The 16,650-nt window shown below is 31.3% G+C and overlaps 1 protein-coding gene across 3 annotated transcripts in view; it reads left to right on the top strand.

The window, feature by feature from the left end:
- The window catches only part of GRIK2 (glutamate ionotropic receptor kainate type subunit 2), a 616,372-nt gene that overhangs the window by 220,376 nt on the left and 379,346 nt on the right, over positions 1-16,650 (top strand). For all 3 annotated transcript variants that reach the window (XM_020287070.2, XM_076003095.1, XM_076003096.1), the window contains 2 exons: positions 5,063-5,230; positions 9,111-9,368. In XM_020287070.2, coding sequence (XP_020142659.2) covers positions 5,063-5,230; positions 9,111-9,368 — 426 coding nt within the window. The remainder of the gene's footprint in view (positions 1-5,062; positions 5,231-9,110; positions 9,369-16,650) is intronic.

The raw sequence follows: 16,650 nt of genomic DNA, 5'->3' as shown, positions 1-16,650 counted from the left end.
CTTTTTACATAATATTATGTTTATACTTAATATACTTTAATGTGTTTTCTTGTCTTCCTTTAATCATACTTATATGTTTTTTGTATAGATATTTTTCAAATATTGAAGCTACATTTATTAATATTGCCCTTATTTTTATACTGCTTATCAAACTTAAAAAGGCCTTAGCACTTTTATTCAATTGTTTAACACAGTAAAATTTTGTTAAAGGATGATCTACATATACTAAAGTGCACAAACTGTAAGAATAAAGCTCTAATAATATCTCTAAGCACCCGATTTAAGAAACCGAATATCACTAGCACCCCAGGAGTACATTATGTTCCCTTTACCACTACTTTCACCATTATGATTTTTTGAACTTTTTGAAAAATGAAATCGTACAGCAGTATTCTTTTGTGTCTGGTTTCTTTAATTTAATCTTTTGTTTGTGAAAGCCATCTCATGTTGCATGTAGTTCTGATACATGTCTTCTGTGGTTCTATAAATTTTCTTGTACATGTTATTTGATGAACATAAATATATACACATTTTAGGAAGTATATATTTTGGAGTGAAATTTCTGGGTCACAGAATTTCTGTATTTTACATGGTAGAATCCTTAGATACCCATTTTTTAAAGTAGATTGAGCCAATGTATCTTTTTCATTTTAGTCAGGCTGGTACATATAAAATTAGTTTGAATTGTGAAACCTGAGTTATTCAGGTTTTCTTTCGTTTCTTGAGTTTATATTGTTGAGCAGTTTTATGGAAGATATTTTGACTATAATGCTTGCATTATCTGGATGTTTGGGTTTATTATGAACAAAATTTTAAACTCTGGCTTTGGATCAATAAAAATTATTTTTAATTTTCATTGTCTAGGCTACCCTTAACCTGATCACTTTTCTATATGCTTATTGTTCATTTGAATCTCCTTTTGTGGAATGCTTGTTCAAATTTTCAACCCATATTTCTATTGGTTTGATTGGCATTTTCTTTTTTTGTAGATTTTTAGGAGATGAGTCCTTTCTCTTTTTCTCTTCTCTCTTTCTTTCTTCCTCTCTCATACACACACACACACACACACACACACACACACACACACACACACAGGTGAGATAATTCATCTCTTCTAAATTCTTTGATTAAGAAGTTTTTAATTTTAATGTAGTCTGTCATTTTTCCCTTTATGGTTATGACTTTTGGTCTTCTTTTAAAGAAATCTTTTCCTAGCCTGAGTTTTTCTTTGAATATCTCTATTGTTTTACTGTCACATTAAGTGTATGCTTGAAAGTTTTCTATATAATCATCTAAGTAATTCAGAAACATTTATTGAAAATACAGTGTTTTCTTTAGAACTGCAGTATCATCACTAATACTATGTATCAGTGACTATGTAGATAGAAAACTATTTATGGATTCTGTTTTGTTCTATTTATCTATGTTTCACTATTAATTTTTGATCATATGCTATTTCATTATTTGTTTAATATTTGCCCTAGAAATTATTGAGTTATTATTGAATAATTATGAATTATTATGTGCAAAACAATTATTACTTTTACCTTTCTCCCAGTACTGCTAAAACATTAAAATTATTTAATTCTATTTATGCATTTCTTGCCTTTTGCATTATAGTTACCATGCACTTTGATTCTACACGTATTATAAACTTCATTAGTCATTACTATTCTTTCTTTTTATGGTCAAAATTTGTTGATATTCACTCACATATTTACACTTTCTTTTATACTTTACTTGTTTAAGCATTGTAGTGGCTTCCCTCTGTTAATTTTCTTCAGCCTAAAGAACTCTATTTATTTAGTATTTGTTTTGGTGGAGGCTTATTGATGATAAAGTCTCTCAATTTTGGTGTCTTCATTGGTGCATTTGTTAAGCATCATTGGCAAAAGACATTTGTGTCTTTTCTTTACATATAAAAATGAAAATAAATATTGTGGAAGAGTAGATATTGCAGATATTCTTATTTTTCTGAGTTTAATGGAACTTCCATCTATCTTACTCTGATATATAATGTTTACTGTTAATTTGTGGGTTTTATCTTAGTAAATTGTCATTATTATTTGTTTCTAAAAGTCTCTTTTTTTTTTTTAGACAAGAGTCTCGCTTTGTTGCCCAGGCTAGAGTGAGTGCCGTGGCATCAGCCTAGCTCACAGCAACCTCAAACTCCTGGGCTCAAGCAATCCTCCTGCCTCAGCCTCCCGACTAGCTGCGACTACAGGCATGCGCCACCATGCCTGGCTAATTTTTTCAATATATATTAGTTGGCCAATTAATTTCTTTCTATTTTATAGTAGAGACGGGGGTCTCACTCTTGCTCAGGCTGGTTTCGAACTCCTGACCTTGACCTATCCGCCTGCCTTGGCCTGTAAATCCTAGCACTCTGGGAGGAGTGCTAGGATTACAGGCGTGAGTCACCAATTAATGATATCTATTAAGTGATTTTATGACATTTAGTATGGTGATTATATTGTTTTTCTTGTTTGACCAGTGAATGTGTTGGATGTTATTTAAACTTAACAAAATTTTTAATAAAATAAATAATTCTTCTCCTTCTAAGTTTGCGGCACCAACTCAACTTTATTTGGAAAGCAATTCTTTACTAGACTTTTTTACCTTTCTTACACATGTCAAGGGTGGTGAGCTATTCAGGGTTTCTTTCTTTTCTTGAGTTTATATTGTTGGGCAGTTTTATGAAAGATATTTTGACTGAAAAGCTTGCATTATCTAGATGTTTGGGTGTATTATATATAAAATTTTAAACTCTGGCTTTGGATCAATAAAAATTAATTTTTTTAAGTTAAGGTAGAAAATGGGTTATCCTAAGGAATTACAAAGATTTCTTTAAATATTTAACTGATGAGAAACATGTAAATTTAAATTTGAATTATTTATTTTGAAGAGAGATAAATAATGAAAAAAATTTAATTTTCTAACACTAAATATTTATCCAATGTCATCATTGGGTTAAACATTGACACAATATCATCAAATATGAGCTTTATTTTATGTTTATATCATATAGAAACTATAATTTTGAACTGAGGAAAGTAGATGAGTCAGTTTTTGTTTTATTTTACCAATATGAGACAACTCCAGGGTTTCATTTCTATAATTGACTCTTTGTTCTAAATTAATTTGACAAATATTTTATGATTATTCACTTATTTTTGTATTCCATAGCTAAAATCTTACACTTCTAATTACATCTTATTATTGAAGTCATCATATCTCACATTTTAGAAAGTTTTGTATATTTTGCCTTTAGAAATTTTGGAGAAAACTACTAATTTGTAGTGGAACAGGCTTTGAAGTCAGGCACGAGCAGATCCTACTAATGGCTCTATCAGCTGATAGCTGTATGATTTTTGGCCAAAGGATTCTTTTCTGTAAAATAACACTATTTGAGATCGCTTTGAATGAAGATTCAGCGTAAACTTAAACACTTGTCGAGTGCTTACTCTATGGCAGCCACTCTTCTAAGTGCTTCGTATAACCTAACATTTAATCTTTATTACAACTCTATAGAAGAGCCTTCCTTATTATCCTTTTTTCTTGAGATGAAAAAGCTTAGACAGAGATTTTAAACAACTGTTCAAATTTACACAGATGGCAAGGGACAGAGTCAAATGTAAACCCAGGCTGGCTTCAGAGCCCATGCCTAATGCCACTGTTCTCCTCTATATATACGAGACATCTAGTTTGGTGCTTAAAACCCATTAGAAACATCAATACTTATATCTTTCTGCTTAGCATAAGAGATTTTAAATATATTTAGAGTACTATTTCATAATAAGTTGATTGCTCCAGTAACTACACCATCAAATTGATTAAAATCCAGAATGAGAAAGCTTTCAAACAGATATGCTATCAAATAACAAATTTTCCTATTTCTGAATGTAAATCTGCCTTATCCTTGTAGTATTTTCTGAGTCCTAATAGTTAGAGGAATTGTTATAGTACTATAACTTCTTCCTAATTTATAATAGGTAGTTTGCTAATAGTATAGTCACCTGACATTCATATGTCAAAATACCTTTGATGAAGTATGAATTGCTAGCTGGGGAACTGGTTTATTCAAAGTTTAATTCATGAATCATTGTGCTGAAAGTACATGGTGTGAAATTTGAAAAGAAAGATAAATGTTCTTCATTTTAAAGTACGAGTTTCCTAAGAACAGAGGCTAGAGGGGGTTAGGTATCAGGTGCTCCTTTTTTTTTTTTTTTATTCAATTGACCAAACTAACAATAAAAAAGAAACTCTTTGGAAAACAAAGGTCCCAGGTAGGTCACTCTCAGCTGATGAAAGAGTAATGACATTAGAGAGAAGGATAGCTGGGACAAGAATGAGGGAACTTGACTGAGACAGCCAGTGAAATTGAAGGTGAAATTGAAAAGACCTATTTTTAAGTTATACTCCACATTTTATGGCCAAAATTAGATGCTACGGTGTTATTCATTGATTAAGGGATTTGCATTGTTTTGGAAATGTATTCTTCATAAATGTCAGTATCTTCTAAAATACTACAATACTCTCTTTTCTCACATGTATGATGCTGGAATTTGCAAATCTTTTGGGCTTTTAACACAGTAAGTGTCATAGAAATTGAGCTAAAGAATTCTGATTTCTGAATGAAAGGAGGCAAATTTAATACAATTTTCCCAATGCTTAGCTATATAGTATATATCAATACAGAGGATTGATTACTCTGGAACTATGTGCACAATTTGGGGGAGTAATTTTCAATACTTAAGGCAATATTGATACATACCCAGCCCCTAAAATAATTAATAAAGAGAAAAGACAAAATTATTGTTATATCATGTTAAATTTTGGCAGCAATACTAAAGCAATTTTGCCAATATGGATTTACCTAAAAGGAAATATCCTGAAGTTCATAGAAAAAGTAAGCATAGTTCCCATACACTTAAATCTCTCTCTCTCTTTCTCTCTCTCACATACACACTCACAAATGCACATACACACAAAGGTACAAAAAACTTTGGAAATTTTCTCTGTCTTGTAAGAATTGTGTGATTATTCTCTTTGTTTTTGCTAGGTGGTATTTTTGAATATGTGGAATCTGGCCCAATGGGAGCTGAGGAACTTGCATTCAGATTTGCTGTGAACACAATCAACAGAAACAGAACCTTGTTGCCCAATACTACCCTCACCTATGACACCCAGAAGATAAACCTCTATGACAGTTTTGAAGCATCCAAGAAAGGTAATTGGTAGATATTTAACATTATGTTTTCTAGAATACAAATTCTAGGTATTCTTAAGAGATTTATTAATTCCATCATATAGTTGATAAGTTGTTAGGAATAATTACATGCAAAGGTTTCTTTTCAAAATGCACATAAATTTTATCAAAGAAGGTAAAGTCATACAATTCCTTACTGCAAAAAGTCTGCTTACAACATGAAATACAATTAGATCTGTGATCGTGAAATTTTTTTCACATTAATCCTTCTGTCTTGTTACTGACTATTTCTTATTTCAAAAGCTCACTGAAATAACATAATATGTATCAATGGATTTTACCAAGGTTTGCAATCAATTATTATATCTTTATTAGCATTAAATGTTAATCCTATTCTATTACTAATATTACTGTGGTTTCAATTTATTGACTACCTTGAAATTTACGTGGTTTTGAGTGACTTAAAAAAGTCAGTCCAATCTTAAAATTTCACTGGAAATTTTTGAACAAACATTAGTTTATGTGTACTACCTGCTTACTTTTTAACCACTTGATATTTCTTCTTGCAACTGAAAATAAATGACTAATTACATAAAAACTTGATTATATAAAGAAATAATTAGAATACTTTATACATTTTATTTCTTTTATTATGTTGTAACTGTTTTAAATGTGAACAATAGGAAAATAATTTGTGGAATACAAATTTAATATTTATGTATGAAGGAAGGCATTAGAAAAAAACTATTATCAAAGCATTTATTTTAACCAAACAGCAGATTTAGTAGTAAATGTGTTTTGAGAGTTTCATAGCCTTATGTTGGTGATATTTTCTTATGTACATAGTTGATCTCATAGTAGGTGATCTCTTCATTTGCATAGTTAGTGTTATGTAACATGAATTAAATTTTATAATATAGATTTTCTCTAAGGAGGGGGGTTACAAAGCATTTGTTATAACTCCATATTTTTAAACAATGTTTGCTTTCCTGCAATGCTAATATGATTTTACTAGCTACCTTACATTAATGGAAATGTAGATAATTATTTATAATTCTAAGTTGGTGCAATTTTTCTCTAAGCTCATTAATATTAATGGCAGCTGACTAGGTACAATATTTTCTGAGATGAAAGTATCTTTCTTTTCCCCCAGCAGCTAACTAGTGTTTATCAAAGCCATATTCTCCATGCCCTTTGAATTCATATCTTTATGAATACAAATAAGTTTCCATATTTTAGAACCATGTCTGGGTGATGAAAGGTTTTGAAGGCTGAAAAAAAGGTTAAAGGTTACTGTGAAATACTACATTTGTCATCATAATTGCAGAATTAGTCATTAACTGCAAGACAAGTGCATTTGATTAGTGGCATAGTTCATGATTGTTTCCATTAGGAAGAAGAAGCTCTGCCTCTAATGAAAGCATTTTGACCAAAGACTATGGAATATAAGTATAGTATACATGAAATACTAACAGATTTCTTCATGGTGATTTCAAAGTAACAATGTTTATAAAAAACAACAGGTTATAATATTCTGACACCAAATAAAGTACTCTCCTAAGAATGCCCAAGCAAAACTTTGGGGTGTCAAAATCATCTGGTTTCCAAAATATTATAAAGAATTTATGAGCTATATCACTCATTAAAAACCCTTAGGAATCAAATCTATAAATTGACTTTGGCCCAAAGCTAGGAAAAGCTTAAATAAGTATATGAGTAATTTTCTTTATGATTGTTATGGTTTGGACCTTATCTTGTGAAGCTCTTGTTCGTTGAGCTATTGCTGATTAGAGGGCCCAGCAATATGTAAAAAGATAATATAAGAGAGAGAACCAGTATAATTTTTGAACCTTATCAATAATGTTTTTAATGTTTATGAAATAGCTTTAATTTGGACATTCTTAAAATGTTTTTAAATTATTTCTTTCCAATACAAGAAAGTAATGAGAAACTAGATGTTAAATTTTGACATTTTCTCTAATTTTTTGCTTATACCTTTAATAGGTAATACTATTTTGCCCAATTAATGAATATTTTGATATATTAAAGCTTGAATTATTGTTTGAATCATATATTATTTTTAAATGACTCCTCTAATAACTAAAAACTCTAATTCTTATTTGCAACACACCTAAGAATATTCTATAATAAATAACCTGATATAACATTTTCAGCTATCTTGGTTTGTGATTTGGCAAAAACCTGGTGAATAAAGATCTTTTATTCTTAATTTATGTGAATTAAAATCCCATGTTGAGTGAAAAATTCTAGGGTCCAGCCAGCCTTTCTAGGGATTTAAAATTCCAATCATTATTTAAAATATAAGAATCTATATATTCAAAAACAATTTATTTACATCATACTGAATTTTTAAAGAATGTTGAAAAAGTAGTTTTTTCTAGCTAACATTTACATAATTACTAAATACTTCCATGCTTAAGAATTCATCTATCACATTGTATTTTATGCAAAAATCTCTGAGAGAAAAGAGCAGAAATTCTCACACAGTAGAATTATAAACTATATACATTTTGGAGCAATTGACTCTGAACAACCAATTTATGCCTAAATCCCATTAACAATTTTTCTCTGTCTTGGTTAAATATTTTTAATGAAGAGTGAACCATTGCCTCTTGGAGAAGACTATTTCATTTTTGAACATTTCTTACTTATCTTTATAATTTTTTAAAATTTAAATTGGATCAAAATTCATGAGAAGCTTCTAACCAATTGTCCTAATTATTCCTTTGCCAGTCAAATTAAACAAACTTAATCTTCTTTAAAAGCCAGTTCTTCAAATATTTAAAGATAAATAGTTTTCATGTTTCCAATAATTATTCACTTTCTGGCCCAAAATAACATTTGATCAGTGTACCCTATAGAATGTCAGTTCTTGGAACAATCTAGTTTAATTTGAATACCCTCTAATTTGCTTATGCCTTTCTTAATTACTGCAGTTATTATTGATGTGAATAAAATTTCCTACAAGTAAATATAAACTGTAAAAAATAGTTTAGAACAATAGAAAAAAAGACTTATAGCATACAAAAAACAAATATATAAAGATAGTTGAATACTTGCCTAACGAATTTGGTGGTTTTTGTACTCAATGAGATTAATCCATATGAAATCACCCCCTAAGAGCCACTGAAGATTTTGTTTGGTTGGCTGTATGCATAACTTTACCTATATCATCTGGTATGTGTAAATATTTAGCTGTGTGTGACCACAGCTAACTGAATGGGGAGGAGGAGGACCATATGGCTTCTGATTAAGAATTTGAAAATGTAAAGAATGGTCAGTGAATTTGAGAAGTAACGCTATTCTCTCATCCCCTTCAAATAAACTATCCTTTCAAAATGAGCACAAGGGGATGGGTATATATATATATATATATATATATATATATATATATATATATATACATATATATATATATATACGTTATAAGTGCAATGTGCATTGTCGGGGGCTGGACACGCTTGAAGCTCTGACTCGAGGGGGGCGAGAAGGCAATAGCAATGTATGTAACTTTAACATTTGTATCCCCATATTATGGTAAAACAATAAATAAATAAATAAATAAATAAAATGAGCACCCCCCCCATTAAATTAAAAAACATTCCTCCTCTCTCTTTTCCTCTATCCCTCCCCTGACATTATTGATAGAATTATTTGAACATTGAGCTGCAGGCATGTTGATGAATTAATTCCCTTGTAATAAACTGAAAATGTTCAGAGTCAGACAAAATGTGAAATTCGTGAAACACAGACGTTAATATTAAAGAAAAACAAATCTTTCTGCAGGATGATACCTTTGGGTTTACAATAATAATGTGGTATCTGTTGGCACGCCAGCATCTCTCCTCTCATTATTGACAGACTTCTATCTCCTCTTCAGCCTGTGATCAGCTGTCCCTCGGGGTGGCTGCCATCTTCGGGCCTTCACACAGCTCGTCAGCAAACGCGGTGCAGTCCATCTGCAATGCTCTGGGGGTTCCCCACATACAGACCCGCTGGAAGCACCAGGTGTCTGACAACAAAGATTCCTTCTATGTCAGTCTCTACCCAGACTTCTCTTCACTCAGCCGCGCCATTTTAGACCTGGTGCAGTTTTTCAAGTGGAAGACCGTCACAGTTGTGTATGATGACAGCACTGGTAAGAGAAATCGGTAGCCATTGGGGCTATGCTTGAAATATTGATAATGTTCTGGTGCACATTCCAGATTCTTATCGTATTCTTGTTTGTTTTGTTTTAAATTAAGGGATAGAAAGACATTTAAAATCAAACACTCACCCTAATTTCACATATCCAAACAAAAAACAGCTAAATCACATACATTTTCTCTGTATTTGTAAAACAAGTACTATTTTTGTTTTGTTTTGTTTTATCTTTGTTTGTTTGTTTGTTTTCTGTGAAGGATCAGCTAGTTTGAACTATAAATAAGACAAAGGATAGGGATGATATGACACATAAAATTGGAATATTTATTCAAAGACTTTTTCTGCCAGGTAGTTTCTTATGGCAAAGCTGTATGATAGGTCAGTGAAATTTTCCAAGAAGTTCAGAATTTTGCCTTGACATTCATTTAGGTGTTTGTGTGTGAAGAATGCATATGAAAAGTAATAAACTTCACACCTATGAGGCATGTTAAAATTTAGAAAAGTTTTTACTCAAATGTGGAACAATGTAATATCCAGTGAAATACTTAAGTTTCTAGAACTACTTTTGTTTGTAGACACCACTTAGAGACTTAAAAAATAGAATTTACTAAATGGTATTTATTTTGGTGTTTAAAGCAATATTTTAGTGAATGTTTGCTGTCTAGAGGTTGTCTGTGCTTTCTTCTAATGCATGTTGCTATTTTTGTATATGAAGGGTTATCTTGAGTTATCAATTAAAAACAAGTCTCAAGAGAAATATTAAAAAGTATACAGCCAAAATGAAGTTTTAATTTTGTTGGCAGTTATATTGGTAAAGCAACTGTATAGTATTTTGCTTAGGATAGCATGATAATTGATTTTACTTTAAGATGTTTAACAACAATATAAATAGTGCCATTTAAGTTAGAATGTAAAAACATTTTATTTTTGGAAACTTCACTATACCTTCATATTTGCATCAAGACTGAAATTCATTTGAATTTAAATTCTCTCAAAGTATGCCAGGAGCATACTTTGGTCATGCATGCAGTATATAGAACTTTGTACAGAAATGTGTCCAGTTGCCAATAAAATTGATCATCTGCAAGTTGACAGATTGAAACTCTTCCAGGGGAACAGGATACTGAGAACTACAGGACTGGAAAAACAATGAAACTCTTAATAATATCAAAAACATTTTCACTGAGATAAGAGTGAATCTAAATGCAAATTAATAGAGCAATTTTATTTTTCTTATTAAAAATGTAGAATATAAATAATTTTAACTTAGAAATACATCAGTAAGAGTCCTTAAAAATAACCTAAGAATCTTTGATGTGTCTTTTAATTCAAATTAGACATATTAAATGTATTTTATTATGCTTTATTCCAAAATCATTACATTTTAGTCATTAATAAAGTTCTATATGCCAAATTTTGAATGGCAGGCTCTATGTATGGTTTCTCTGGGCTTATGTAATGAAATGACCTAAGACATCCTCAGTTACAAATTGATCCACTTATGTTTATGAATGGTCATATACAATATGTATAAGTATGGATACATATCATTGGGAATCCATGGGTTATTTACTTGTCCATTCCTTCCTAATATAATTCAGGTGTATGCTGGCCAGAAAACATATATCTTCATATGTATAGCACATACACAAGAAATATATATGATTTCTTAGTATGATATTTATTATTTATTTATTTATTATTTAGTATTTATTTATTATTTGATATTTATTATTTATTTATTATTACTAAAACTCCTCATAAGAGGAAGAAAATTGGCAAATGTTCAAAATGTTTATGAACATATCACCTTTCTTCACTATTCTGTTTGTGTGTGGGGGGAGTTTTATTTCACACATGTGGTTCTTTTTATTTATTTATTTTTTATTTTTATTTATTTTTTTATTTTAGCATATTATGGGGGTACAAGTGTTAAGGTTACATATATTGCCTGTGCCCCCTCCCCTCTCGAGAAGATGTGCAACGTTTGGGGGATGGACACATGTGGTTCTTGAGTGATTGAATAAGGAGATAAGATTTGTGATCATGTCATATCATAATTTGGTAAGGTGAAGCTTCCTATGTAATTGATCTGTGCCTGCTTTAAATTAAATTCTAAATTATAATATTGAGACAAATTTAAACATGAAAATATATATAATACGAAGTTAATTACATTTATATATTTTTATGGAGTCCTGGCCTCAGATGGAATTTATTAAAATACTTTAAATTACTATTTAAGGGAAACTTTTCCACTCTCATTGCTTTAAAGGTAACATAGAAACTTAAAAACTTTAAAGATTTTTGATTAGTTAAATAATAATTTTAACTTAGAGTAGTTACAGAATTATTCATAGAGTTAGGATGTCTTAAAATCCTCTGAGAATAAAACATATTAATGCTCTATTTTATGCCAACATTTAATTCAGTGAATATTGATTGATCACCTGCTACACACTAGGCATAGTTATAGGTGTGATTATATGCCAGAAAGGAAACAAAGTCCCAACCTTTGTTGAGTTTGTATTTCTCTTTTTAGGAACATGTGATTATTCATATTTTGAATATTATTTGTAATGAGCTAATTGCATTTGTTACTGGCCATTTGTTGTCTCCTTTAATTTAAAGCACTTTTGAGAAATTAAATGTTCTTGATTATTTAATATGATAGAATTGACTCTAGGCAGCATGATTTCCTTTGAAATGTATTCAGAAACATATAAAAGTAGACTTGTCTTTTTATGTTTAGAAGTCTCAAGGTAGAATTTTAATGATAGAATTCAACAAAGATAATTTGTAAACTTGTCAAATGAGCACGATGTATATTTGATGATGTGAAAGGAAATCTGATTATAGCTAGGAATGAGGACTGAAATGGGAAAAACCCTACCTCATACCCAACAAGATAGATAGTATCGACTCTATTTTGGACTCATGTATCTGCTGTTTACCGTAGGATACACATGTGCCATTTCATTTACATTTCCTTTTTTCCTTTCCAAATGTATTTATTATGTATGCTGTTCCTCCCATTTATATTCATTTTTATTTTGTTATGTTGTCCAGTTTGATATATGATAATTATACTTTCATGTAGTCTTTGTTCCCACCCCTAAAACATATGGGATGATAGATGAAATATAGTGCTGGAGTAGGAGAAATTCTTAAAATGTTGTTAACAGGAGCTATTTATTTTTTATGATAATTAGCATTTGTTGTTGTCATGGATGAATGCTTTTAAACACCCTGAAAGTCTGTTATAGCTCTGAATGATGTCCAAAAATGATGGAAAAGAATTGGCTTCAGAAACAAAGCTGTGTTTCTGTCAGTCATTTTGGAACATATGATTCATTTTAAATATAAACTAAAAATAAGTTGGATAGCTGTCAGCTTGTAAGCAATTCCAGGATAAGTTGTGAATATTTTCTTTAAAATCCTTGTGTTTCATCTTTGTTTATAGATCAGCAGTCCATTGACAAAAAAAAAAAAAATGCTGGACTGGTAAACAGAAGCCTAGGATTCTATTCCCAGTTTTGCTTCTAAAATTATCAGTACAACTTTGGATAAGAAAAGAAGGGAATAGAAATAGCTGAAGAAATGAACTCTAATGCACTATGCATTGTGGTAGTTGCTATCATATAAACTATTTCACTTAATCTTCAAAACAATTCTGTGAGTCCCAAAGGAAATAGGTTACCACCTCATTACACTGGCTCTCCTGCCCTCCAGCAGCCTAAGACAGTAATATGAAACAACATTTTCCCTCATCTCTTCCTTTCTTCAGCTTCACAATCAAGCTCTAATGGTTGTCAATCTACATCTTTAAAATCTCTCCAGTCTTTTTACTTTTTACATCCTCTACCACTTCTTAGGTCAAAATCAACATATCTGTCACCTGGATTATTAGTTACAGCCTCCTAACTGGTCTCCCTATTTCAATTCTGCATCCTGCTAATCCAGTCCCCCCACTACAGTTAAAGTAACTAAAAAAAAATTGCAGTTCTGATTCATTGCCCTCTGAATAGCTTCTCATTGCTCTAAGGAGAAAGTCAAAACTTTCTAGGAAGGCTTATAAGGTCTGATGTGATCTAGTTCCTGTATCTCTCCAGTGATATTTGAATCCACCACTATTTCTTTCAAACTGAGCCATCAAACTTCTTTACTTGCTGAAAATAATATTCTGTTCATGTGGAAATCCAGCTTTAATTTTAATCCCATTCCCCCTAGCCACTAAGAGCACACATATGCTTATACACCTTCGTAAACATACACTCATGCAGACCATCTGTCTTACATATCAGAAAGACAGGCTCCACTGACCCCCTGCTCCCAAGTCTGGAATAAATTTCTCCTAATTCTCAAAGCATTCTGATAACTCCCATGACTCCTCCCATGAGAATGCTCATCATACTATGTATGGCTTGTCTTGGCTGTATCTTCCATCAAACACACATCTGAGCAGGATAGAGTCTAAAGCTGCTCACCATTTTGTCACTAGCATTTAGAATATTGCCTTGCTCACTGAAGTACATTAATAAATATTTAAGGAATGAATACACGAAGAAGATGTTATTATATGCATTGGTTAGATAAGGAAGCTCAATGAGTTAAGTAATCTGGGTTAAATTCAGTTGGGTAGCTTTAAATATTTATCATTGAATAAATAGATTTAACAATAATTTTCAGAAAAATATATATGATTTCTTAAGATTTAAAAAAATTTATAAGAAATCTAGAGTGAATTGTACTTATGTCTGATTTCAACTGTAATTAAAAATATATTTACTTATTTGAACAATCATCTATCAAACTCCTACTGTATACCAGACATTACCTTAGGCAGAGGGGACAGGATTATAGATAAAACTTTGCCTCTCTCCCTGGGCTCAGAGTAGAGTGAGTGGAGGAGTGTTACATGTGATCAGGGCATTATTATAGTGTGGCAAGTGCAGAGAGAGGCAAGAAAATGATATTTTGGCAGCTCAGGAGAGGAAAGGGATTAAAGCTGCTTGGAAAGGCCAGAGGAGTTTTGGAGAAAGTGACATTATCATGAAATTATCATGAAGGGTAAGTCAAAAGGCTTCAACTGGAGAAAGGGCCAAAGGGAACAAGTACAAATGTAAGGATGCCTGTGGGAACCTGTTTGTCAGGAAAGGGCATTCTGTGACTGGGGATCAGAAACATGGAAGAAAAAGAATGATAAGTGAGATTTTATAAAAGTTTTTTACTAGCTATTCATCTTTTTTGCTCCTCTGCCCTGAAATCTGCATAGTTATAGCCAAATCAGAGATGTCTCTGTGATGTGACCCTGCTTTCCAACCCCCACACAGAGCACCTCTCAGCTGAGCTATAGCCATCCATTCTTTTCCTAGGAACTCAGAAAGGGGCATAGAGGAAGGGCCATTTGACAGCCTAGACTATCATGGTTACAGTGGTCTTTGGTGTCAGATATTCCAGATTGAAATCCTGGCCTGGCTGTGTGATTTTTAGCAAGTTACTTGACTACTAAAAACCCTGAATTGATGGATGTGTAGGGTGAGAATAACATGTGCTTCACAGAATTGTTGTTATGAGTCATGAGATATGTAAAGTGCCTTATAAAGCAAACATACTAGGAGCTTAAAACTTGCAACAATATAAATGCTAGGTGCCACACGCCATTTTTACTTCACTATCCTCTATGAAAAAGAAATCATTATTAATCTCATATTTGAAATTGATACATGTTTATTGTAGGAAATTTAGGAACTACAAAAACTTGCAAAAATAAGATAAAATAATGAGATTTTTACTATCAAATTAATGATTGTTAAATTTCTTTCCAGTCTATTTCTCTACAAATACATACAGGTATACATACATATATATGCATATATATGTACACACACAAACACACATACAAATACATAAATGGTATGCCAGTTAGAGTTCTGGACAAGAAATATAAGGAAGCCTGTTTGTAATCCCACTTTTTTAATATGAGAAAATTTAGATGCAATGATTTGAAGTAATTTGCCCAAGGTTACATAGAATGAATTAGTAGATCTAGGTTTTGAACCTAGAAAGTCAGCTCCAGAATCCACTCTATTAAATACTTGACTAAATACATGATTTCAGTTGTTTTGTTTTTTGACTCATTTTTTAATTGTTTTAAGCAAAGGCACAGTGCTATTTTTGTTAAAGCCTTTCTAACTGCAATGTGGAGAATGTGTTGGGGTTATTGAGACATAGAGGGGAATAGGGCAAGACCAGAAACAGAAGAATTTCTTAATTATCCAAGTTGGAAAAGATAGCGTCACCTAAGAAGGTTTTGATGGAATGATGCTGAGGTGGAAAATTCTAAAAAGGTTTAGTAGATACATGTCATGGGATTTTTGAAGTAAATAAGGGCAGGGGTGATGAAGAGAGAAGATGAGAATGAACTCTGTATTTCTGGTCTAGGCTAGTACTAATGGTCTAGGCTACATTTGCCTAGAAGGGGAAAATAATAAAAACAGTCTTGGGGGAGAAAATATTAATAGTAAGTCTACTTCTTAACACATTAAGTTTGAACATCTATGAAATGTTCACCTAGAATCATCCAGTAGTGTTGGAGGTATCATCAATACATTTTGAAAAATAGGAATATAATATGGGTATGTAATGTTTTTTTTTAGCATTTTACTCTGCACTTCATTTGGACTTCTTTTTAATATGAGGAAATGAAGGATATTGGGGGAAAAAAAATAAAGCCAAAACCAGAGTGAAGGTACAGGAAGTTTAGCATCCTGTTAGTGGATTGGCAATCATGGAGGTGATTATAGATATGAAAAGAACTTAGGGAAAATAATGTAACTTACCTTAATTAAGAATAGAAAATCAGTCATCTTTTTAAGGAATTATAATATTTAACAACTTGAGCCATGATTAATTTCTATAATATCATAGACAAAAAAGCCAAAGCTTTTATCCTAAGAAAAAATGCTATCAATTTGGATGAAGTATATTTATAGACTTTGTTTTAGAAATAACTGTGGAATTAGTTTAATAAAATGGGAAGTCAATTAATAGTAAAAATAAAAATATTTTATTTTATCTTGAATGCTATATTTAAATAGGATAAACTAATTAATTCAATAGAGTAATATGAAAGTATATATTCCTAGAAGACACTATTTTTTGAATAATGTAACATTTTGTATTGTAAAACATAGAACCAGATAATTTCAATTTTATTTCAGGGAGTGGGGTAATTTGGATCTTAGATGATTATATGTTGTAGATTTTAAATACAA

Source organism: Microcebus murinus, chromosome 5, assembly GCF_040939455.1.
Source record: "Microcebus murinus isolate Inina chromosome 5, M.murinus_Inina_mat1.0, whole genome shotgun sequence".
In the NCBI taxonomy this organism is placed as follows: domain Eukaryota; kingdom Metazoa; phylum Chordata; class Mammalia; order Primates; family Cheirogaleidae; genus Microcebus; species Microcebus murinus.
This window is presented reverse-complemented; position numbering and strand designations above follow the sequence as displayed.